Source organism: Mugil cephalus, chromosome 12, assembly GCF_022458985.1.
Source record: "Mugil cephalus isolate CIBA_MC_2020 chromosome 12, CIBA_Mcephalus_1.1, whole genome shotgun sequence".
NCBI classification, from domain to species: domain Eukaryota; kingdom Metazoa; phylum Chordata; class Actinopteri; order Mugiliformes; family Mugilidae; genus Mugil; species Mugil cephalus.
Genome location: NC_061781.1, coordinates 13,518,793 through 13,542,455, shown reverse-complemented (window position 1 = coordinate 13,542,455; position 23,663 = coordinate 13,518,793). Strand labels below are relative to the sequence as shown.

Here is a 23,663-nt window from a genome sequence, read left to right as displayed (position 1 = left end):
GGAGAAACGCGCTGTGGGATTTCTACCAGGTAACAGGATGATGTGTGTCACCTGTCAGCGGCTCACTGGAGAAGGACGTCCCAGTGATGATCTGACTGCCCACAGAGGAGGGTTATGCTAAATGAGGGGAGAGGAAATCATGCCAATCAACTCGGTATCAGACACGTCAGGAACGCTGACTAGGTCGACACTCTTGAGTTCCTCTTGGCACTGCGACAAAACAGTAATTCACATGAGCCAGCAGCTTGACATGCTTTGGGATGTGCCACCTCTCTAAGCTGTCATCTGTAGCACATCAAACCATCTGTTGATTATATATATATATATATATATAAAACTCTGCCCACTTTATTCTATTTGCAGGCCAAATCTTTGAGTGTTATAAACGGGCATTTGCGCTCAGCCGCCTCGACGTCGCATGTTCCTAACATGTCATCTCTGATGAATCTATGTGCAGCTGCCTCCTCTGACAGTTGAGCTCACATGTCGTTTTGACATAAGCTTTTCGATAATGATGCAAAACAATGCTTAATTAATGCATAACCCCCGTATGACTTCTGATGATTTAATTGTTTATTGTGTTGCTTATTTTCAAAGACGATGAATATTCACTTCTCAGAGAATATGCTAGTTGGCTTACTGCTAGTTGAACTTCTGAAACCATTGAATATAACCAAACTATTCCAGTGTGTTTTTTAAACCTGGAAAACATTTCCCCATGTTTTGGATTTAAATGTTTAAAAGATAGCATAATGTTTGGAATAGGCCTAATTTTGAGTGTTTTAAAGGGCAAACGCAAAAGTGTGATCCAAAATCAAAAGCAAATGTCAGAGTTATGGATTTTCTTTGTTGTTGTCAAGCCGTGGATTTCAGTTTTTTGGCTTTATAAGAATGACCGAAGAATTTGAGTCCTGAGGACCTTTTGTGTCTCTGTGGTGGCCAGCTCTGTTCTGGCCTACCCTCTACTGAGCTTGTGGAGGTTGTGGGTAATCGGAGGACAATATCAAAGCTGTCCTCCCTGATGGAAAAACCCACCCTGTCCAGCACCGACTGCCTCCTGACTGCCGACTGCCCCCTGTGCTAACTTCGTTCCTGCTCCCGGCAGACCACGTACGTAGAACTACTGTTGCGTTGGATTTTCTACTTTTTGTATTTATTTGGTGCTTTATTTTATTTATTGGACTGCGTGCTGCTGCAATTACCGCACCGTGGGATAAGTAAAGGATTATTTTATCTCATCCTTTACCTTGAAACGATTTTTGTGTTTTTCTGCTGGTTTTACTTCTTTCGTGTTTTTGTGATTGGCTGTTCAGCTCTCACTGGTCTCATCTGTGTCTCATCACCCCGTCAGCCCTTGTGTGTATCGCTATATAGCCCTGTCTCGTGCTTCGTCAGTGTGCATGTGTTTCTCTGCTGTTCTCTTCTTACGTACCCTGAATTTTGTCTTGCTCTTTTGGTCTGCCTTAATTTCTCTTTTGGCTTTTTTTTGTTTTTTTTGACACTTGTTTTTGGAATAACCTACTTGTTATCTTTTTTAGTACGCTTGTTTCACTTACGTTTTAAGTTCTTTTCCTTCCTGCTCTTGCCTCATCCCCCATTTGATTACATTGCAGCCGTTTTGCAATTTACCGTTCTACACATTCTTGCTTGTTCCTCTTTTTTCATTAAAAAAAAAAAAAAAAAAAAAGATGGTGGATGGATAATACGGCACAGGGTTAAACATGTCTGTAAAGATGTCATAAGACAAACAAAAATGTTCACAGAAAGGTGCTCGGTTTAGAACATGTGCAAGATATACAGAATAAAACTGAACCCATCTCGTGTTTGTTAGGGTTAAATACATTTATGATAAAACATTGTGGCTTAGTAAATTCCATACAAACATTTAACACATTAGGATCCTTTGATAACATTTACACTCACAATATAAGCAAAGATACAGTAACACCAATAAGCAAAAAATACTGTTAGTTTCCATTAGTTTAAAACAGATTCTGTAGCAAACATATTCATTTTATTGCAGAAAACAAATAAAGCTAAAATCATTTCGCCATTCTGGCCGAATGGGCTATTGCATTTGGTTCCTCAGAGATGTGTGCTTTTATAGTTAACATTCAATAAAGCGACATGGTAAATTCACAGTCCAATTTGACAGCGTGACACATTTCGTTGGTCCATGAACCGGGATATTCATGACACATGTCAGAAAACCAAGTTATTCACTTACGCACAGAGACTTACGAGACTGAACTTGAAGGATTGATAATCTGCGGTACACGGCGCAGATTAGATTAACAAACACAGAGAAGGAACCGTGACATATACAACAGTGTGCCCGCTGCCCCTCACCTCGCATTCCATCATCTTGAGTTGTGTAGGAAAAACTTTATGAATCTTAAAAAAGAAAAGACAGATGTATAATTAGTTGATTTGGCAGTCGTTATGTGTTTCTTTCAACACTGTTTGCACGCGGAGAAGCAAGATATATTCATGATTTTAAAGTGTAGCAGCAGAGGTGAAATATACATTCAAGTAAACATTGAGAGGTATTATCAGCAAATTAAAGTTTGAGTACTGAAGTAACTAAAACAAATCCTTTGTATGGCCACTTCCATTATATCATACTACTATATCCTGTCCTTATTGTATAAATTTGTATTGATATGCAGGTCTAAAAACATGTAGAACATATGGTGACGTACATGTGAATGCAAAAGACATCACATCTGAAACAGCACTTTAACCTCAATTGTTAGTATTTTTTTTTTAACTTGCATAAATGGAAGGTGTTCTTATAGTTACTGAATTTTGTCCATGGAGTACAATGTTCAAACTTAAATATTAAATATAAATATAAATTTTGCATATTTGGTATAATTTGCTCATAGTACACTTAGTATAAGAAAATGAAAATGCAAATGGTATCATTGTATTTCATTTAAACTTTTTTAAGTTTACGTTATCCTTTTTATACAGTCTCCTATAGGCCTTTATTTATTATTTTTTTTTAATAGATATATGGAAATATGTCTATTTAAAGAAAAAATAATATGTAAATAAGTGAACTTGTGTTGCTATGTAGATTTTTAAATAATTTTTTAATACCTTGGTCAGCTGTTTCCACCTTTTTCCATACTTAGTGCTAAGCTAGCTAACTAAGATGCTAAGCTGCTAAGCTGCGTGGCGTCAAATTTGACTTTATATACAGTACAGAGGTGTTTTACATTTTATTGTATTATTGTATTTTGCAGATACATGCATTTACCGGTGCACTGAATTGTTCTTTTAAGTCTCAAAACCTGAACACCTTAGTCAATTCACTGTCACTCTTCCATATTTGTGTTTTCATGAAAGGGAGGCTACATTTGTAATCAACAATTGATTTTTAATAAGTCATTTTCATCTCTGTCAACGCAAACTGAGAGTTTTCTAGGCCAAAATAAATAATCTTACTGTGTTGTTGTTGTTGCTGTTGTTATGTTGTGGATTCTTTCAGAAACTAACCATTGGCATTCCAAGTATTTCCAAAAGAACCCTTTGACATTTCATCTGTGATGTTGATGATGGGGATCCCTCTGTGAAAAGAGTATGATCATCAACATATACTGTCCATGAAAAGGGATTCAGAAAAAAAAAAAAAAAAAACGTTGCCACAAAGAAATATGTAAACATTAAATGGAAAGCTTTGCAATTACAACTTACTTATAGCCTTCTAACGGCACCTGGACAACCCCCTCATCTTCAGCCAGTATACTCTGCTCCTCCTCCTCCTGAAGGTTGATTAAATAGTTCCATTTAGATGCATGTGAACGTGGATAAAATTACATTAAAGCAAGATGAATGCTGAAGCAGCCCATAATTATGTTAACGTCGGCAATGGCACCTCTTCCGCATCCTCGAGTTTTTTCTTCTTGCTTTCCGGCATGAGGTCATCCAGCCAGCTCAGCTCTCTCTTGGTGAAGATACAGTCCATTAACTTTCTTATAAACACCAGAGCCAACACCTGAAGAGGAACCAAAATAGACAAACCACAAAAAAAATCCAACGTGTTAATAGAGAGGAACGCTACGCTGAGGGGGTGGATGGATTTAAATTAATAGCCAGCAAACAATCGCAGCAAAGTTTAATGTATTCTTGACGGCACAAAATGATGTTTCAGTTGTCATCTGGGAGAATTTAACCCATGAACTAATGATCGGAGCTTCAGGTAAAGAACGGCTCGTGAAATTGTCAGTTAAGAAAACAACACAAATCAGAGGAACTAAAACTTCATGCGCTGACAAGTTGTCTGTTAAGCCTTTAACGTAACATTCATGCTGCAAGTGAATGATGAGAGCAGTGGTGCTGCAGATGTACAGTAATAACCGCACACATAACTAACCATCATAGGAAAGACGATGGCCGCTTTGGAGGTCTTGATGACCCAGAGCATGAGCAAACAGCTCAGCTGGATGATGGTGAAGAGATGCACCTTCCTCAGGGGTACGTGCCGTAAGTAGATGAAGTCCGGCTGGTGCTTGCCAGGCATGCCGAACAATGTGAGACGATCAAAGAACTGCAAGTGATAAATAATTCACGAATGAAACGTGCGCAATGTGAGAATGTGCATGTGATTTAAAGCAGTTACTAAAAACCCACATAGAATAGTCAAACCGTGCAGCTCTGGGCTTATTTGATTTGGTTTTACAGTGTCTACTCTTTTGTCCTCCATCAAGTGTCTCAAGTGGTAAAATCTTCCTACTCATTTTTCCATTAAATATTAATGATCCTGCATTGAGAAAACTGAACAAGGTTCAGTCCAGTCACACTAGACTGGACCACTGACTGCAGCTGGTGGAGGAAGTCTAACACAGAGTGAGCTGCTCCATAACTAATGAAAGTGGGGTTGATCTTCAGGAAAGAACAACAGCTGAGCAACATCAGCCGGGGCTAAATAAGAGCGAGGGTCTGTAAATGTTTGAGACACACTGGAAGCCAATGAACTTCCTTCTAAATGGAGGCAATCCCCTGGCATTACTTAAGTTAATACAAATTAAAACGGCAACACCGTGACCAACTCTGTGACCTCCGACATGCAGACAGTATTAAAAAGGTTCTATTGTTACAACAACGTTCAGCACCGCATGTGTGTCTAGCATGCATTGTTGTGCTGTCTAGTAGTTCATGATAAATTACACTGTAAATCTATTATAGTGAAACTTAAATAACTTTACCTGAATGCCTCTGAGAGAAGACGCTCCCATGTAAAGGAATACTCCATACAACACAGGCATAGGGATGAACTGAAAAACACAAGAAAACATACAGCACAATTACAAATGGATATGTCACATTTAATTAATAAAAATAAAATAAAATAAGCAAATGAAAAAACATGTGATTTGTCTAACCTTAAGCACTGAAGTCATGAAGACGGAGCAGCCCATGAGGGTGAAGATCATGAGGCCTGTGAAGCGCTGCTCTCTGATCCCGAGGAACTTGGGCTGCTCCCCAGGAGCTGAGCACTCGGACTCAAGTTTCAGGCTGTTGACGTGGGTGATGGAGAGGACGGTGGCCGCCACAAACCACGGCAAGCCCATCAGAGAGCACACGCCCAGCATCACTCCCACCATAAACAGGTCCAGGTGGTATCCGCAGCCTTTCTGGAAGGGGAGGCATCGGTAACTAGGAGTTAGTGAATTCTGATGCACGGAAAACAAGATGGTACAGGAGTAAACTGAAGTCTGCAGGCAAAGCAGGAAGGTACCTTGAGCTTGTGCTCCTTCCTGTTGATGATGACAGCTGTGATCTGCTGGTCCATGAAGATGAGGATGGTGCAAAGAAGAGCTGGGAATACCGTTATGACCGCCGTCCACCAGGGGTTGGGCCCCAGCGGGTAGATGAACCAGCCTCGATCATCTCTGGTTGGCTGAGAAAAAGATGTGTAAGTTACACTTTTTCAAAAAAAAAAAAAAAAAACGCTCGCTTTTAGTTTTCTGTCTCTTAAAACAAAAACAAAAAATCACAAAAACATACACGGATCCTTCAGTAGTTAACGTTAGCCTAAGGAAGTGCTTTTTTGACCCCATGTCATCTCAGTAGCAATCATAGAGGTCATTTTTTGTTATTTCTTTTATATATATAAAAAAATTAACTCAAAAGATCTGATCTTGATTAACATCAATCGTTTAATGCCTTGTAGAGTTGCAGGTCATCTGTAAAAGTTATTCTGTGCTCTGGCTCACCTTAAACACACTGGGAACCTTTAGTTTTGGAGAGGGTATGCCTAAAGCATAGTCGACCAACACCATGGTGAGGATAGTGAAGAAAACAGCAAAGTCACTGATGATGGACCTCACCTGAAAGAGATGAAAAAGTAGATTTCAAGGAACCCTTGAATCAATCACCTTCATTTTTAATCCCTTTAATTCTGCAGTACTTAAAAGGGCCCACTAGAGTGCACCACTGCACCACGCTACCAAACCCATTTCAAGATGATAGTACAGTTTGAATCATTAAGTCACTGCACTAACAATGATATTAATGCATGTTGCACTGTACCTTCGTGGGAAAGTAATTGCTGAATTTGAACTCCTTGAGGAATGCAGACATGAAGACAGTGGAGAAGAAGAGAATGACGCACCAGAAGAGAACATCTGGAACGTATGGTCCGTGAGGGCCACAGGCTCTTCCCACAAACTCCCCTTGCTTTTCAATGCAGTCCTGTAGGGGAGACAATGAATGACTCTTATGCACGTCAGGAAAACACAGACAACGAGACTCTGTGTTTTAACCGCTGGGGTTGATGAGCTCCACGTACACACAAAAAAACTTAGTAACTCAATACAAAAAAAATGTGCTTTTATAGTGATTTGCACATCATTTTGAGTAATCCAATATAATCCAGCCCACATGGCCTTAATCTCCTGTGTTCTGCTTCCTCCATCTGGTAGAGCATGCCACTTTAAGGTACAAATGTATTCTTTTCAGACTGTCTTTGTGTAATGCAATAATTCCATCTGCTGTGTAAAATCCCCACGTCCATGTCGTTTTTTTTTTTTACTGGAACCAGGTAGTACCTTGACCTCCAGGGCTTCCCAGTAGATTTCCGAGGCGGTGATGTTGTTCATCTCCCAGTACTTCAGGGTGCCATTGGTGGGGTCAGACGGTTCAACGCACGAACATCTGCGGTAGCACATGAACATCTGGGTGAGTTAACGATCCCTCATCTGCCAAGGTTTATACTTTACCCCCAAGAAATAGCCACCGTAAGAAGAAGAGTCCGCTTACGAGTACATGGTGAGCTTATCCAGGTTGTTGTTCTTGTTGAAGGGGTAGTGTTCCCCCAGGTGGAAGAGCTTCTCCAAGGCCTCGTAGATGAAGATGATGCAGATAAGCGAGGCAAAGGCCTCCTCTGTGAAACGTGTGATGTAACAGACGAGGGAGCTGGCATCCGTGGCCACCAGCAAAATGCAGAGGAAAGCCGTCCACAGGCCAATGCAGGTTCTCAGTGACAGATAGGACAAGCCGTACTCCCTGTGGAGAAAAAAAATGGAGTGTTCACAGTTTGAAGGGGAATCATTATCACCGTCCAATCAGCTGCTTTTCATCCATACAATCAGAGCATGAGCGGATCTTTAGAAAGTATCGTTTATGAATTGTGTGCAGTCGCACGAAAGACAAACATACTTGCAGAATTTGAACAATATCTTTTCAAACACAAGCACCGGCCCCGTGCTTCCCAGGATGGTAAGAGGCTGCCCAGCGAACAGGGAATAAGCTATTCCAGTCAGCGAGGCGCCGAACAGTGACTCAATTGCACTCTGGGCGAAGGAAAGGGACAAAGAGATTATTTACGGCAGATCTTAAAAACCTTCACAAATGTGCCGCGTACAGCTCATCATGGCAGAAAAGTGTGAACATTTAGAGCAAAAGGCAGGTGATTTACTATGCGTCCTTCCGTTGCCTCGCCCAGAAGTCCTCCAAAGGTGATGACAGGGGACATGCAGGCACAGTAGAGGAATAAGAAAGAGGCGACGCACTGCAAACTAATAGCGTCAGTGTAGTCGGACAGGTAGTGCGGGAGCTTGCGCTTGATGTCTAGAAAGAGACCACCGAACCACCTGAGGGGGTGAAAAAAAAAAAAAAGAAGCAATACGGATAAAGTTAAATTCTTTTAAACTTCTTCTCCTTCTCCCTCCCAGCATTCAACTCTTGGCTCAGTGTGATAGGTCCCTACGATGGAAAAATCTAGCTGCAAATAGAGATCTGGAGATAGGATGTTTCTATGGAAACCACTCCATGGCTGCAACTACAGACCAAGTTTCCCCAGAAATAGCGGATCAGCATTACAGAGTACACTGTGGCGAAAGATGGTAGTTTTCAGTTTGATGGCTGGATTTTAGGGCAGTCTGTGCACAGTTTAGGAAAAATAAAAAATATCATTAGGAGTATGAGTAATGGCACTCGTATAATTCAACCATGGAAAGCCTTAATCCTAATTTATTCACCTAAAAGTTAAAATGGGTGTAGTTTTATGTTTACTAACGTATGTGAGACACATGTTCAACAAAGAAATTTCTGCACTGAAAAATGTTTTTTTTAAACAGACAGAGGCATAGTGATATTTAATGTAACTGTGCTGCAAGGGGGCCCCCTCTGGGAGCCACTATTACAAAACCTCTAAATGTATTACAGCACGATGTTCTGGAGGATGAATAGTCCAATTGTTAATGAATTGTGTGCAAAGAAAGGTAATGACTTTGGTAAAACTTTTATGTGCTCCATCTTAAGAGAGAAAAAAAGGAAAGCGTGCATTTAGTGGCTCTGTCACCTTCCAGTACGCTGCAGCTCTGGACCCCCGTGGTCGTCGTGCTCTTCCTCCTCCTCCGCCTCCACTAATCCATTAGCCAGACTGTTATTTTTCTTCCTTTTCTCCTGTGTAGCCAACGATGCAGAAGCAGGTTGTTGTTTTTTTTGTTTTTTGTTTTTTTCCAAGTGCAAATTATTTAAAACAACCAAAAAGAAGGAAGCAACTAAACCGGTTACCTGAGACGGGACATTTTTTGGTGGCTCTATCCTTATGGACGGGTCCCATTCTCCAGGAGGCAGGACTGTCACTTGATCGAGGAATTCATCGATCCCAGCGATCAGGTCGTTCCGGTCTTTAGCTTTATAGGCAACATCGTGGAAAACCTGAAAACAGACAAATGTGTTTTTATTCTTTCAGGTCCGGTTGTGACTGGATTTTGCAGCAACATCGCCGGCAGACACACGCAGACATATGATACCCACAAGATTAGGATCTTAAATCCTGTGAAAGAACAATGCTCATGAGTCGCTCGCCTTTCTACATTGTGAACTAACTTTCCTCAATTTTTATTAGTCCCAACTGTTTTGTTTTTAAATGAAAGTTCAGACTTTGCTAAAGTGGATCTTTTCCACAGTCCTGATGGATGACGAGCTAAATTCTGGACAAAAAGGAGGACATGAGGGCTGACTAATCGCCAAAGTATGTCATAAAATCTCTGAGCTGTGTTTCACGCTGAGAAATGTTCCATCACTTTAGGAATTTGTTGAGTTCTGCTGTGCTGTGAATTTATGCAAAGAGCCTGCAGAGAATCTGAGTACGACATCTGGTTGACATTTAAACCAATCCAGCAAGTTTTCCAGGAAATAATGAATGAATATACCCTCGGGATGGTAAAAGTAACAACAACTAATTCTTACCTCATCTGTCATGAGTGTCGCAATGGACCTTCCTATCTCGTGATACTGAGCCCCTCGACCCAAGGGCCCTAAAAGAATAAACAGAAACCTAAAGACAAAGACACGTCACTTTTAAATCTCTGTCAAATCGTTATTTAATGTTATTTACGAGCAAAAAAAAAGAAGTTTAATTAACCTTGTGGCTATTGGGACTTCAGCCAGCCCATTGAGGAGAACCGCAGGGGAAAGACGGACAAACGCCACCACCGGCTTGTTCAGAAATTCCAGCTCTCCCACCAACACATTACACGCTTCGGCTCCCGGCGGGATCTTCTTCATGAAATGAAGGTCTATCTGAAAGGGGGCACAAAGCGCCGTCTTTGAAGTGTTTCATGATTAACGTCTAAGCAGCTTTCGCTATAGAAGAGAATAACAACATAATTTGTGCATCCTTCATGCGTGTAAGTAGTTCATTCTGTTCACTGTTAATCCTCACATTAGGGCCTGAAAATGGAAGAGCTGAAAGCTGGAATAGTTAAAATATAGTCCAGCTGCTTCGTATGCCGTAATACTTAACAGTCAAATAATTCACAGATGTGTGAATGAAATATTACAAAACATGGGCGTTTGACCTGTTACATAATAATTTGCAATGATAGTATATGCTTAATTTCCCACAAAAATAGTACATACAAGCTGTCCCGAGCAGTGAAACTAATCCTCCGTCTGCTTTCCCCTCTTTGGTAAGAAAACGAATTTGGTTGTGCAGGAAATTTTTAGAAAATTATAGGGAGGGCATTTGCAGCGATAATTATGTGGAGATGACAAGTGTTGACTGGAGTGTTGTTTGTTCCTTCATAGGGTTCACATGGCTCCAGGGCGGCTAGAATTATCAAGAAGAATTGTTTTGACACATTGACAGGATTTGACTTGACATAAATCACGAAATTGCGCCGATGTTAGGAGTTTCAGAGTTAAACTACACTTTGTGTATCAAGTAAATAATAATAGGGCCGCAATCTGGGATGATTTGTAAGAAAAAGGGACCACCGTGGAGGATTTTTGTTCATTCACTTCAACAGTTATTGTATCATCAACGGGACAGAAGTGCATGAAACGGTTCAATCACTCATCTGGACAGAAAGATTAACTCGTATACATAATGCAAAAAGGTTTCAACAAGGATTTTATCTTTGCCTTTACTGTCTGTGCCTGTTTGTTATCATCTGTGGCAACAGTCTTTTTTAATACTTATAATCCTAATCCGGTGCTAGATAACCTGTCCATTAAAAAAATACCAAGAATAACGTCCTCGTCAATGTACGAAGCGCACAATTAAATAACCGTCTGCTCTTAGACAGCAATTATACTATATATATATGTGTGTGTGTGTGTGTATATATATATATATATGTATATTATTTTTTTTTCAGTTTGTGCTCACTAAGCGGAAAACAACTCTTGAGACAGCTGTCATTATGAGTTGCAATGTTGTTCTGTTTTTCTTTTTTTTATATTATTTTTATGTATCACAATCAATTGTATTTCTCAGGGTGACCTGGATGTTTGCATGTTATGTAGAATAGTGGTAATGTCCGTCTAACGAATGCAGTGCAGAAACAAGTCCAATATTTGCCTGAAATGTGATGGTGATCTACTAAATATTTGTACTTTACTAAACAAAATGTGCACCATACCTTACTGAAGTCAACGGAACTGTTTTCTCTGCTGATGTCCGTTTTGCCATCTGGACCCGCTAACTGCGACTGAGACGCCATCATCTGACCTGAACAACCCGGACAAGAGAATTATTAATGGTGTTCAAACATTGGCCAACGTTAAGTACACTTAAAAGTGCGACGGAAATATTTCAACATAGGCAGTTATTGAATAAAAATCGATAACTGACATTTGAATGAGAAACAAGGGAAGAATAACGAAAATTATCTGACTACTCCCTGGTTTTGCTTTACGTCCTTCATGGTTTCGTGATCCACCCTCAGTGTTGCCACCTGTGACTCTCGTGTTAATCAATTATTTCTCTGTGTTATTTATAGTCCACCACTTTTCCTCATTAGTTTGTCTGTATAGTGCTTCCCTGTATTTCTCATGTCATCCTTGGTTACCTCCTTGTGTTTTTTTTCCTTTTTTTCCCCCCAGATGTGTGTCAGATTTCACCGACCCTTGTTTGGTTAATTAGCTTTTTATTAAGGATCACCTTTTCTTCTGTACAACCTTTGGCCCGTTTCCCTTGTTTTGGGACCTCACTTGATGCAATAAGTGCATTTATTTGTAAATGTAATTAGAATGAGATGATTTATTATACTATTTACTATTTCCATAAAACTTGTCATCATCCCTATTCACCCACTAAGGATTTGACCAAGAATTGATGAAGCAAAAAGACAGATGATCACGAAGAGACGGTGGGTGTAACTTTTTCTGCTGCCATTAGGGCTAAAACGTCAGGCTCGTCAATCAGCATCAAGCTCCTCGGGTGGTTTGGCCTAATTTCTGTAATCATTAAACAGTGGGGTCAAAAAAAATGAACACATAACAGATTGCTCTGTCTATAATCCACTCATTACCAGAAACTGTTGCTTTGAAGCTATAAACCGCTGAAATTACACCGTTAACGACGTGCCTTCAAGATTCATGGCAAACAAGATGAGCATTTCACAAACAGTCTGATATAATCTCAAACCGTTTTCTCTCATGTGGAATACTGGCAAAAAACAAAAACAAACTTGAAGCGTATAAAATGTAGCTGGCAAAGATATTGGCAAACAATGTTTCCAGTTTCAATCCCGTCCTGGAATAAATTTAGCCCAGAATTCAACCAATTAGCTCTAGTACCATGAACAGCAATCAGTGTATGGACCTTTGAGCATAGTGTTCTTCTTCTTTTCCACATGATCATTTTAATCTAACAAAAGACATCTTATTGAAGATGGCAGAGGGTCAGACTGTGCAAACTAGCATCTATTCACGTGAATAAATGAACCAAGAAGGAAGAAAAGATGGGAAAACACACAGAGAAGAGGACACATATTATAAATTATCCACACACACACAGCTGACCAGAATGGCTTCCACCTTTCTTGACCTGCAACCCCTTGAAACAAAGTTATGTTTAATACACCAGCATGATGCCATGTCTTAACCATTTCAACTCCGAGAAAATTTCGTCCCTTCAGTATGTTTTTCTTCAGTGTGTGCCTTGAAAAATGACAAAGTTCTGAAGAAAAGATGCAAATTTATACCCTGGAGCGCCAGCCTGAACTTCCCCTGCCCAGATCATGTTTGTAGGGCACAGTTGGTCTGAAATTGTTCAGTTGGGAACTGAAAATGCTCTGGCAAGCCACTCAAAATTGGGTGGGCTTTATGTGTGTGGAGTAACAGCAACACATTCGCACACGTCATTTTAGCACCACCAAGTTCACTTTGTTTGCGACGAAATTGGTTTCAGGACTGTATTGTGTGCATAGGTATTTTCGTTATCTGTCTCCAAGGGCATTTTACCGGATTCATATTTTGATAAGAGCCGACTATGTCTACACCAGACTAGCTAGTTTATAGAATTTAAAAGTTTTAAAACACATATATTTTTCACAGCAACAGCTTTGATGGTCGGGCCCAATCTGGGACAATGACAGTTGCAGATGGCAGTAACACAGTAACACAGCTTTCTCACCATTCTTGTCCAGGTGGAGCTCTGACGTCCGCCGGCCCATGTCAGCGATGGAGCGTACGATCGGCAGGCGGCTGGCCAGCTTCTTCTGGTTCTGGTGGTGGTGCTGCCTCAGCAGGGTTTCGCGCACTTTCTTCCTCAGCTCGTCTCCCAGCGGTGAATATAACTCCTGGTGGTCCAAGACCATGTCTGAAGCAGACAAAGAGACGCTGCTCACAATAAAGTTTTTAGTGCAAAATGTAGTGCAAATTTTCTTGTGTTCAAATGACAAATACGTGTGCAGTCCTGACTTACAAATAGTGAATAACATTACAAGATATCACCGTAGTTGGCGAAGAAGCAAGCTTAAGTCTCCCTCAGAAAAACTGTAATATTCTTACTTCCTTAGCCTCGTGATACCAATTACCTGCGATCTCCTCAGTGGTACTAGCCCTCATGTCAAGCAGCACAGTGCTGTTGATGATGCAGCTGCGCAGCTCAAACAGACTGTGCAGAGACAGCGTGGCCACGTAGGGTTTGCTCCATCGCTCCCCTCCATCCTCAACATCCTCCTCGAACTTCAGCCACCTGCAACAGGAGTTTGAGTTCCTGTCAGGAGAGGCCAGCAGACGGCCGTCCATCTGTTCTAGCCGCAATAACCACATTCGTCCTGGGTGCCTCTCTCCCCACATTTAGCTCTTGTAATGTTCTTTCTCTGTCTCAGTTCCGCTCATTTACGTGGCTTCCTTATTGCCTCTCATCAGGTTATCACTGTAAATAAAATATGTCGGACGTGCCACGTTCGCGGAAAACCATCATTTTTGTGTGGTAAATAAAAAGATCTTGGCAGTTGTCAGACAAATAAAAAGGCATGGGAACACAAACATCAGACTCACATCCCTCATCAGTTTAAGTAGGGAACGATCAGCGTGTACAGCCAGAGCTTTGAGTGATAGCTTGTGACTGTGTGTCACTGCTACAGTGACAGTGTACCTGGCACTTTCCCTCCACTCGGTATCCTCTCCATCCCTCACACAGATCTCATCCATCTCTGTGAAGAGGTCATGGGGGATGTGCTCCTCGTCGTCGTCATCCGTCCCCAGCAGGAACTGCACTCTCTGGGAGGGAGTGTCTGGGAACACAAGACGCAAACTGAACCGGTTGCACCAAACGTTCTTGTTAGTCAGTAAATGATGGTAAGGGAGAGCAGCGTGGACGTCCACGAACGTGGGCGACTACCGTAAACAGGAGACTCTCTGCCCTCCACCAAGGGAAGGGTGCGATCCCTGCTCCTCCTGTGTTTGTTTCCATGGTGACGGGTCCTGCGATGGCTGCGGTGCCTGGTGCTGCCCAGGGGCACGTGGACCCCAATGTAGAGAGTCCTGTGGCCTGGGGACACATCCAGGTTAAAGGAGGATCAGCCGCAATGTGCATGTCTGTGTGTGCGCGCTTTCAGAAGCTTTACAGATTATCATGATTTCACTGATCATGGTTAAGCACTAGTTCTGTGGATTTCTGCTGCATCCTGTGCATTTTTACTATAATGAGGTGCGTTTCTCAGACGGATATGCAATCATATAATGCCACTACACCACTGCTCCACTTGAGCATTTACATTATATCACCATATATATCCATCTGTAATGGAATGAGAATTACCAGGACCACCCTGAAGTATTTACTGAAGAGCTGCTGGTGACGGAAGAAAATGACAAAGAAACTCTGGCTGAAAGCTGCTGAAAAGATATTTAAAGTTCCCGTATAGTACCCAATTTAACAGGTTAATGTGATTAAGGTGTCTCTCCAGAATATATATACTTAGTTTCATACGGGTCGTTTCTGCATCTGTCGCTTTAAATGCAAATGAGCCGCTAAGCTGATTTGGTGCGGGAATTAGAATTCCTTCATTTTCACTAATGTACCTAATGAACTGGTACATGGCTTTATCTGTTTTACTATATTGTAATGTGCTAACTTCCAACTACATAAAATGTTTCCCTGAATGTGTGGTCTCATAAGTGTTTTCGTGCTGCTGTGAGGCAGCATGAGACAAAGAAAGTCTGTGCTTGTACTCAAAAGTCAGCTATAACAAAATGAAGGTTACTGAGGCAATACCAAAGGTTATCAATCAACCCATACGCAACGAGACTAGTTTGTAAATGTGTCACATCCATTCATACAGAGTTTTACAAATTTTTTAAAGAAATATTAGGGTCATGAATTTCTTTTTAAAAGGGTTCTGGCTGTTTTGTTCTGGAATCGCTTTGCGAGGACAACTTTTCCATGCGGCCTTGAAACCTTTTACTCATCAGTGAATATATTTTCACCTCTGTTCATTTGAGGTGTTTATTTTTATCAAATCTAGTAACACACACAACAGAAAGCACGAGACATAGACTGTGAGACTTTGCTATATACATACAGAAAAGCTGCTTGTATCATGACTATGTGTTACAAATATACACTGATCAGGCATAACATTATGACCACCAAGTGTCAAAACAGCTGTGACTCACATAATGTACATGGGCTTTCTGAGTGCTGTTAGTGGGAGGGGTCCCTGTGGTCAGGGGAGGGGGCCCTGTGGATCATATGGGGTGGGGGTCCCTGGTCTGGTCTAGGTGGGTGGTATGTGTCTAACTAATGCGTACATACGTAATCCCCTTTAAGAACAAACAAATGCTCTTATTTAAACTAAAACCTGCTGTTTAATATTTTTGAGAAGCCGAAACTGTGAAGCCGTGAATTGTTGTCTGTGTCTGCAGATGCAGATGGTTTTTAGTAACCCCGAGTTACTCATTCCCACAGTTTGTATCTTTTGTTTTGTTTGCCCGTGTTTTTCAGTGATTATGAAATGACTGATGCAAAACTCGGCTCACCCACAGTTTCTGCCTCCCACTCTGCTTGCTCTTATCTTTTAACTGCAAAAACGCTGTCAAGAGGAAAGCAGCAGTCGCAAGGACAGAGTAGGCGGACTCGGCTGCAGCAGCCACTTGATGCTTTTAGCGTTCTCAGAGCATTTAGAGTCTGTCCAGGTACCTTCTAGATCCTCCTGCTCGAAGTTGGTGCTCTGCTGGGACCGCGTCCCTCCCCTGTCCACCACCGCCTCGTCATCGTTCCTCTGTTGGACATAAACAGTAATCATAAAAAACATTTTAAAGCACAATCATATAGTGTCATTCAATCAACACACACACGCACACAAAAACACGTAAGTACCCTGAACATAGTGTGAAATAAAATACTTGTTGACTTGGTGTTCCCTCACAGCGGAGAGCATTATGGGCAAACACATTATCAGACTGAATAGCGCAGTTGCCGTGGAAACTAATTGCATGTCCTATCTTAAAAAAGGAACGTGTATCATCTTAGTCCAAACACAAAGCTTTTCATCACAGGAACAATAAATCCCCTGCCTCATCCCCACCCCCCACCCCCCACCCCTCACCATCAACATTTTACTTCTGTTCAAGTTCCTTCTTTTGTTAAAGGCACCCAAGCTCATACCGTAAGGTCAGCTCGGTGTCATGCATCCCCTGCCGCCCACACCTACACCCAGTTACAACAAATCACAATCATCTGAGAAGAAGTGAAAATTTAAAAAGGCTTTAACAGGATTTCAAACTACATTAAGTTCTCATTTGCTTGCGTGTTTTTAGATGGAGCAGTGCGGGTTATACCGCTTGGATTTGGATGTTTAACAAGAAAACGTGACTTGAGAAGGAGAAGTTGTTGTTTACCATTTTGCTGAAAGATTTAGTGAGCAGATATTTAAAGGCCCCATATTATATTTGGATTTAATAAGTTAATAAAAGGTTCACATGTTCCTGGAGCAGGTCTTTTAATTTTCTGCTCAAAATACCACAGAGATGCTTCATTCTACCAGGTTTATGAAGGCTTTTTTTAAACCTTCATGTAAACAGGCTGTTTTAGTGCCTGTAGCTTTAAATGCAAACGCCATGCTGCTGACACCTTAACAGGAAGAGTGCTGTGTCTTTCCTGTTGGTGTGATCGATGAGCTGGAATAAAACAGGCAAGGGAACCAATATGGTTGGTAAAAATAAATAAATAAATTTAAAAAAAAAAATAACCCTCACTATATAAAAAATACTAACGCAGGACTTCATCTGAACACATATGAACAAGATGGGTTTATTTACAAGACCACACGAGGCAGAAAATTATAAAAATATTCAAAGGTTTTAACAGTTTAATTTAAATGTAGAAAAAATACACTATTAATCAGTTTGCCACAGTGGTGTTTTGCACTGTTTTGGTTTTGCCAGGCTATTGTTTTTAGCCGTTGTTAGCATGTCATGGGCTTGTAGGTAACATAGAACACGTCAAAAAAACTTAAATTACACTGTAACAGCATTTCAACATATGTATGTCGAAAAATACCATCTGTACAATCAATTTAGTGCAACAAATACTAATCATAAGTGCTAATAAACAGAACATTACAGGAGCTTATAATTACTGCTTACATGCAGGGCGGCCATCTTGGGAACTCAACTCAAGTGTAGTGAAGATTCTATGACTTTCTGAGTGGAAAATCCGACTTTGGGGGGCTTTCCAATGAAAAATTCCAATTCAGAACTTGGAAATTACGACTTCTGAGTACAAATGGAACGCACGATTATTACCTCATAAAAAAGCTGCCACCCTGAATGGCAGATTTGACTCTGTGATAATTTGAAAAGGAAAAAAAAACAAGAGAATTCTCATATTTTGCGGGTGTCAAGGCACACTTAAAAATTAAGAACAGTCATCATTAACTCTTTAGGATCCATGCAGTTACTAATATGTTGACTTCATATTTATTACATATAACATTTTCCTGATTTTGTGGTTGAGAATTTGATGATAGGCAAACTGAAAGCAAGAAGAACATAAACTCTTATGAATAAGCTGTCAAATTAGTATATTGAAAAATTAAAAGATTGGTGAGTTCATTATCTTATCTTAAAATATCAGTGATGCTACAACCCCGCATACTGTATCTGCTCATAAGCACAGGACACCTGGACGACAGATCCAGGGAACATGGATCTAGTAGCTGATTAGATTCAGATCTCGGAGAAAACCAGCAGTCTGTGGTGTGAATGTCAGCCTGTTTATGTAATACTTGCGAAAGAAGAGGAGAGTGCAGAGGAGGTGGTGAAAAGGGAATTAAAAAAACAGGAGGAGAAAAACCAGGAGAAATCATTGTGTGTCATTTAACAGTGTTTACAGGGGAAAACACCCCCTTTTCCATTAATGTTAAACAGTACGAGCATGAAGACTGAATATTCACAGCAACACACTATCGCAGCTCGGCATGAAAACTCACAGCTTGACTATACGGCCTCGAACTAACGAGGGAAGCAGGTAGCCCAGCGGTGACTAACTTGAGTGGGTGAAGGAACATGGAGTGGTTCCTACGGCCACGAGCGTCTGTAAAGGGAAAACTTAATGCACCTTCATCGAGAGGAAGCAGCAGGGGTGTAAAACTACATAAAGTGTAAAAAGGAAAATGTTTGCCCAGATTTGCAACCACATAGAGATTTATAAATGTGACTTTGCGGAATAAGCAAATATGTGTGAGGTATGTAGGATACCTCATCATATTTATAGTTTGTAGCTTAGCTTTACATTCTGAACACAACTAGCAAAAGGTAACAATAACCCGCTCTCACCTCAAAATCTCACTAATTAGCAAGTCACATCAGGGCTGGTGATTAGTGTGCAAGTGATTTGAACTTAAGAGTATTTGACACTTTCATTTACTATAAATCCAAGCAGCGACAGCTGGGGCTGAGGAAGCAAAACAAACACGTAACTGCTTTTACTTTTTTTTTTTTTTCTGCTTTCGGAGAGAGTCCTGCCCACAGCAGCCCCAGAGCACTTATCACGGTGGGTGTTTTTATCTTGCTTGATACCGGCTTTCCCTTGAGCCTTCTTGACCACCGGTTGACCACCAAGGCATTATGATAATGAAGGTCACTGTCGGTCACAGCTGCAGTGCCGCATGGGCTGATGACAATAATCTGTCTACGAATACACGGGCCAAGGATAAACATCACTGTTCAGATTAAACTGCCAGGATTTGTTGCTAAAACACCGCCCACATTAGCCCATATTGAATGTTCACTGTTCACAATTATCCAGACAAAGGTAAGGGGCATGTATATGTTATCCCGACTGTGACACAACCGGTTGATTCTTTATCAAACCATATGACCACGCACATGCAAAGCAGCTGGGTTGTAGACACAACTTTAAACACAGATTCATACGGTCAGAAATCCTAGTTGCAAGATGGACTCCTGATTAGAATAAGACTGGATCAATAAACAAAGCCAAAGTGTTAAAACAACAATCTGCAGTTTAACCAAGGGCTTATTTGCACATTGGACGAGTGCATTCTGTTTTATGCATACATGGAATAATGTGGAACCTCAGAGCAAACAAGGATCAGAAGAAACCAAAATTCCAGAGAAAACTTTTAGTATAATGGTCCAATTATTACCCATATACTCCCTTCATGCACACGCACACACACACACACACACGCGCGCTGTGTTTTAGCCTAATGATCAGCTACCACCCAGGAAAATCCTGTTTAAGGACTGGCAAACCACACAAGTGATTGAAGTGATATCGCAGGATGTGGCACATACTTGGATCTGGTCCCTACAGATGGCGGAGGCAGTTCTGAAACCATCAGTGGCAGCAATATCATTAACGGCACAGGCTTCAGTGAGGCACAGAATGCACTGTAATCCTTAAATGTCTCCGCTTTAAACTTCAACGTCCTGTAAGACGACACATTAGTTCTAAATGTCTTCTCTTCCAGAGCTGCAATTTAAGGTGTTTTGCAGCTCCGAGACCTCGTTTTGTGTCCGTATCCGTCTCCGAGCAGCAAAACTCAGACAGAAGAGTCCCTAGTTGTGGAATTCTGCCCTGCAGCCCTGTTCGTTGTTGACAGTGCCGTAATTCGAATAAGTTCATCAGAAAGGTCCTTCGTATCAATAAAGCAGCCCACACATGAACCAGAGACCCTGAATGTTGTGAGACCCTGAATCAAACCTTGTCCTACCTGGTTTTTGAAGATCCAAGGAGCCTCTAAGTTTTCAGACTGCATGAGCTCTCCCTCCGTGTCCTCTGCTATATAATCAGTTTAGACAGAGTGCAACACAGTCCAAAAGCTTGAGCTCTGAGCAAACTCCTGCTGCCCTGCTTCACACCATGTCTGATAAAGGCTGATGCCCTTCTGTTGTGTCAAACAACTGTAATTCGTGATTGAGCGTCTATCGACAGTGCCACCACTCTCTCATCGGGAGATTATAGTTGTGACATCATCGCTGCTGCCCAGCAGCATCTAATCAAAGGCAAAGCTCGGTCTGAGAGGGGTCTCCTCTCTCCTCCCTCTCTTGTATGTATGCATAGGGAAGCTATGGATAAGCTCATTGTGTTGCATCAAGTCAAAATGCTCACTCCAGATGCAGAGTGATGCTGATTCGTGGGTGAATCTTGAGAATTTGATCTGTGCCCAGGTCAGCACAAGCGCATTTGAAAGCATCATTTGCAATCAATGAAACAAAAAGACACATTTTCCTTTTTACAGGTGGATCGTAACAGATTCAGCTTTTAACTTATTGACGCCATGAAATCCTGGTAATAACTCACCAGACTCCTACACGCATCGGATGAGTCGAACACAGAATTGATCTGAAAGACAAGAAATCATTGCTTTAATTCAACGGTAGGTCCAAAAGTTCAGGACTACTTGAGCTCCAAACTTCACAAAGCAAACATTTTCACATCCCAACCCTTGTTAATCAGGCAAAACAAGAGCTAAATTCTCAAATGTCCTGCCGGTTTTTTAAGGTCGTGACCTCAAGTTTTTAAAGCCAAAGGTACGCCCGGTTTTAAAGAGTAGTTTTAGGGCAAAGAAACTCTCAGCCCTCGGCTAAATCGGGGAAGTAAAATCTGTTTGAACGTAAACAGCTCGGGGATAATGACAACAAATCTCTTTCAAAATGATCTGCAAAGACCGCTGAGCACGGGCCCACATCTCTCCAAAAATATCCCACCCCGTGAGACTTTAGCTTCATCTGGATTGCCGCTAATAATTCAAGCCTTTGGGATAGCTGGTTATGTGTAGGTCAATGCTGCCTGCATTTAGCCCTCACTTCGTAATATTCTGCTGACTTTGACACACAATACATTTAGATAATGTGATGATACAAGGTCACTTCTGTGTGAATTTACTGTATGAATAGTGCAGCTGTCACCATGGGGATTTGGCATGCATCAAATTATGTAGCACAAAGTAATTGGACATCATCACATGTTACACAGTCACACTGAGAGACGAAACAGTGAAAGCCCCCCGGTGTTTTCAGAAAGTTATATTTCCGTAAATCTTGGTGCAGTAAAATGACAGTAAAATATTTTACAACTGACGTTCAGTCTTTGAGGAGAGCACAGCAGGTGAGCCACAGCTGCTCACATCACCACAGGTAGCTACTTTATTCCATCACCTGAGATGTTGAAGTTAAAATTTTAATAGATCCTTTAACATTTTCCCATTAGTCCCCACTTAGCGCTACGGCACACACATTACACTTGGCAGTCGTGAAATATTCATCAATAGCAAATATCAGATCCAACTAGAGATCGGTGCTCTTTACCGATGGCAGCAGCGGCTCTATCTGAGCACCCTGATCCGTGTTGTCCATCCTCCTCCCTCAAGAGCAGCAGCAGCAGCAGCAGCAGAAAGATGGAGCAGAGACCTCTACCGTGCGTAATCCCGTCAGGTGCAGCAGTAACTGAGCGACCACACAGCGGTCACATGTTTATATCTCGGCCGGTCAGCAGCAGCAGCAGCAGCTCGCTGGTCATTAGCGCCTCTCAGATGCCGTTTAGAAACAAATAAATAAATAAATAAATAAATAAATAAATAAATAAATAAATAAATAAAATCATGCGCGTCTCTGCCAGCTGACGTGGACGCGTCACTCTTGAAATGTTTTTTTTTTTTTTTTTTTTTTTTTCTTTTGCCTTTGTTTCAAGCGCACAGGCTGAAACTGTATGATGAAGTCTAATTACCGGGAAATATTATCCTATCTTGATATCCTATCTATCCCTCCAGTTCGGGTCTGCGAGGGGAGATCAGCTCCAGGTTACATAACTATTTCCATTGTGGTTTTTCTTAGAATCTGACTCAGTCAGTAGACTTGTTGGTGAGGTCTGTTTCAGCAGAAAAAAAAAAGCTGCACTCAGATTCTCTACCGTGCCATCTGTGTTAAGTGTTCTTTTTCGTACAGTATCTCACATAAACATAATGCAAGTTAAACTGAAAGTAGGAAAAAAAAAAACACGCTCCTTTCTAAAATAAAACGGATTCCCTGACTGTTTATTTTAACTAATTACAGACCAAAAGCGCACAAATCTGCTCAGTATATTTTTGGAACTAAATGCACAAATTACTTTGTGCTACTAGTGTTACACAGTGTTTATCACTGTGTAACCTTAAAAAAATAAAAATAAATACATTTAAAAAAAAAAAAAGAAAGGAAACACGCACGTTTGCTTAGCAGACGGTCTATTCCAGCATCTTAAAACATAAAGAGAATAATATCAAATTCTCGGATGAAAAGTGACATTATTATTTAATATCTAGAATTTCTTGGTGCAGCAATAAAACTAGGGCTTTATAACAATGGGCTGGGGGCATATTGCTCTGGACCCCCTTCTGGATTGTGTGAACCGTCTCCAGCAGTGGCCTTTTAACCTCGTCACCTTTACATCCACCAGCAAACGCACTGGTATCTGTGCTGTTGGCACATTTCCACCCTCCTCCTTGCGCAGCTGATCCACCGCCATACGCTACATGAAATTACTGCTAAAGAACTCCATCGTGAGGAAAAGAATCGGTTGTATCGAAGTTACCAATCCTGGCGACGAGCAGCCCCGCATAGGCAGAAGCTTTTGGGTGTCAACAGATACTCGCAGTTGCATTGGAATTGTGAATTTATCTGCTTCACAGATTTCTTTAAACTGCACGTTGGGTTTTTGTTTCCTCGTCTCGTGTTTGCAAGCCTGCTTGTTTAGTCCATCTGAGCTTTTGGACTGCTGCTGAAAACATTCGAGTCTAATGAACAGGATGGATTCCTGTAAAAATAGTAAAGTATCGCCATCTGGTGTAGATCAGCTGAATCCAGAGGGGGAGGTATCACAGAAGGCACTTAAATATACCATAAATACGAGACTGCTGTTTGCGAATCATTAAAAAATAAAAATAATAAAAATAAAAAAA

The 23,663-nt window shown here is 41.2% G+C and overlaps 1 protein-coding gene across 3 annotated transcripts; it reads right to left on the bottom strand.

Moving 5' to 3' along the window:
* Positions 1–1,827: 1,827 nt before the first annotated feature.
* On the bottom strand, positions 1,828–22,308 carry slc4a10b (solute carrier family 4 member 10b). Of its 3 annotated transcripts, none has more exons than XM_047601886.1 (26): positions 22,036–22,308; positions 21,029–21,070; positions 16,397–16,478; positions 14,597–14,746; positions 14,351–14,489; positions 13,785–13,945; positions 13,382–13,567; positions 11,385–11,473; positions 9,884–10,041; positions 9,709–9,796; positions 9,028–9,174; positions 8,813–8,916; positions 7,928–8,102; positions 7,669–7,802; positions 7,270–7,515; positions 7,059–7,164; positions 6,541–6,702; positions 6,225–6,338; positions 5,747–5,908; positions 5,391–5,642; positions 5,214–5,282; positions 4,382–4,555; positions 3,884–4,003; positions 3,703–3,770; positions 3,454–3,575; positions 1,828–2,394 (listed from the first exon to the last, which is right to left on the bottom strand). In XM_047601886.1, exons 1-25 carry the CDS (start codon positions 22,081–22,083, stop codon positions 3,500–3,502), a joined length of 3,252 nt encoding a protein of 1,083 aa, XP_047457842.1. In that variant the 5' UTR covers positions 22,084–22,308; the 3' UTR covers positions 1,828–2,394; positions 3,454–3,499. The 3 variants fall into 3 exon arrangements, with proteins under 3 accessions (XP_047457842.1, XP_047457841.1, XP_047457843.1); XM_047601885.1 differs by having other exon boundaries at positions 3,505–3,575; XM_047601887.1 differs by lacking the exons at positions 21,029–21,070; positions 22,036–22,308 and adding an exon at positions 20,439–20,631 and having other exon boundaries at positions 3,505–3,575.
* Between the last annotated feature and the right edge of the window lie 1,355 nt (positions 22,309–23,663).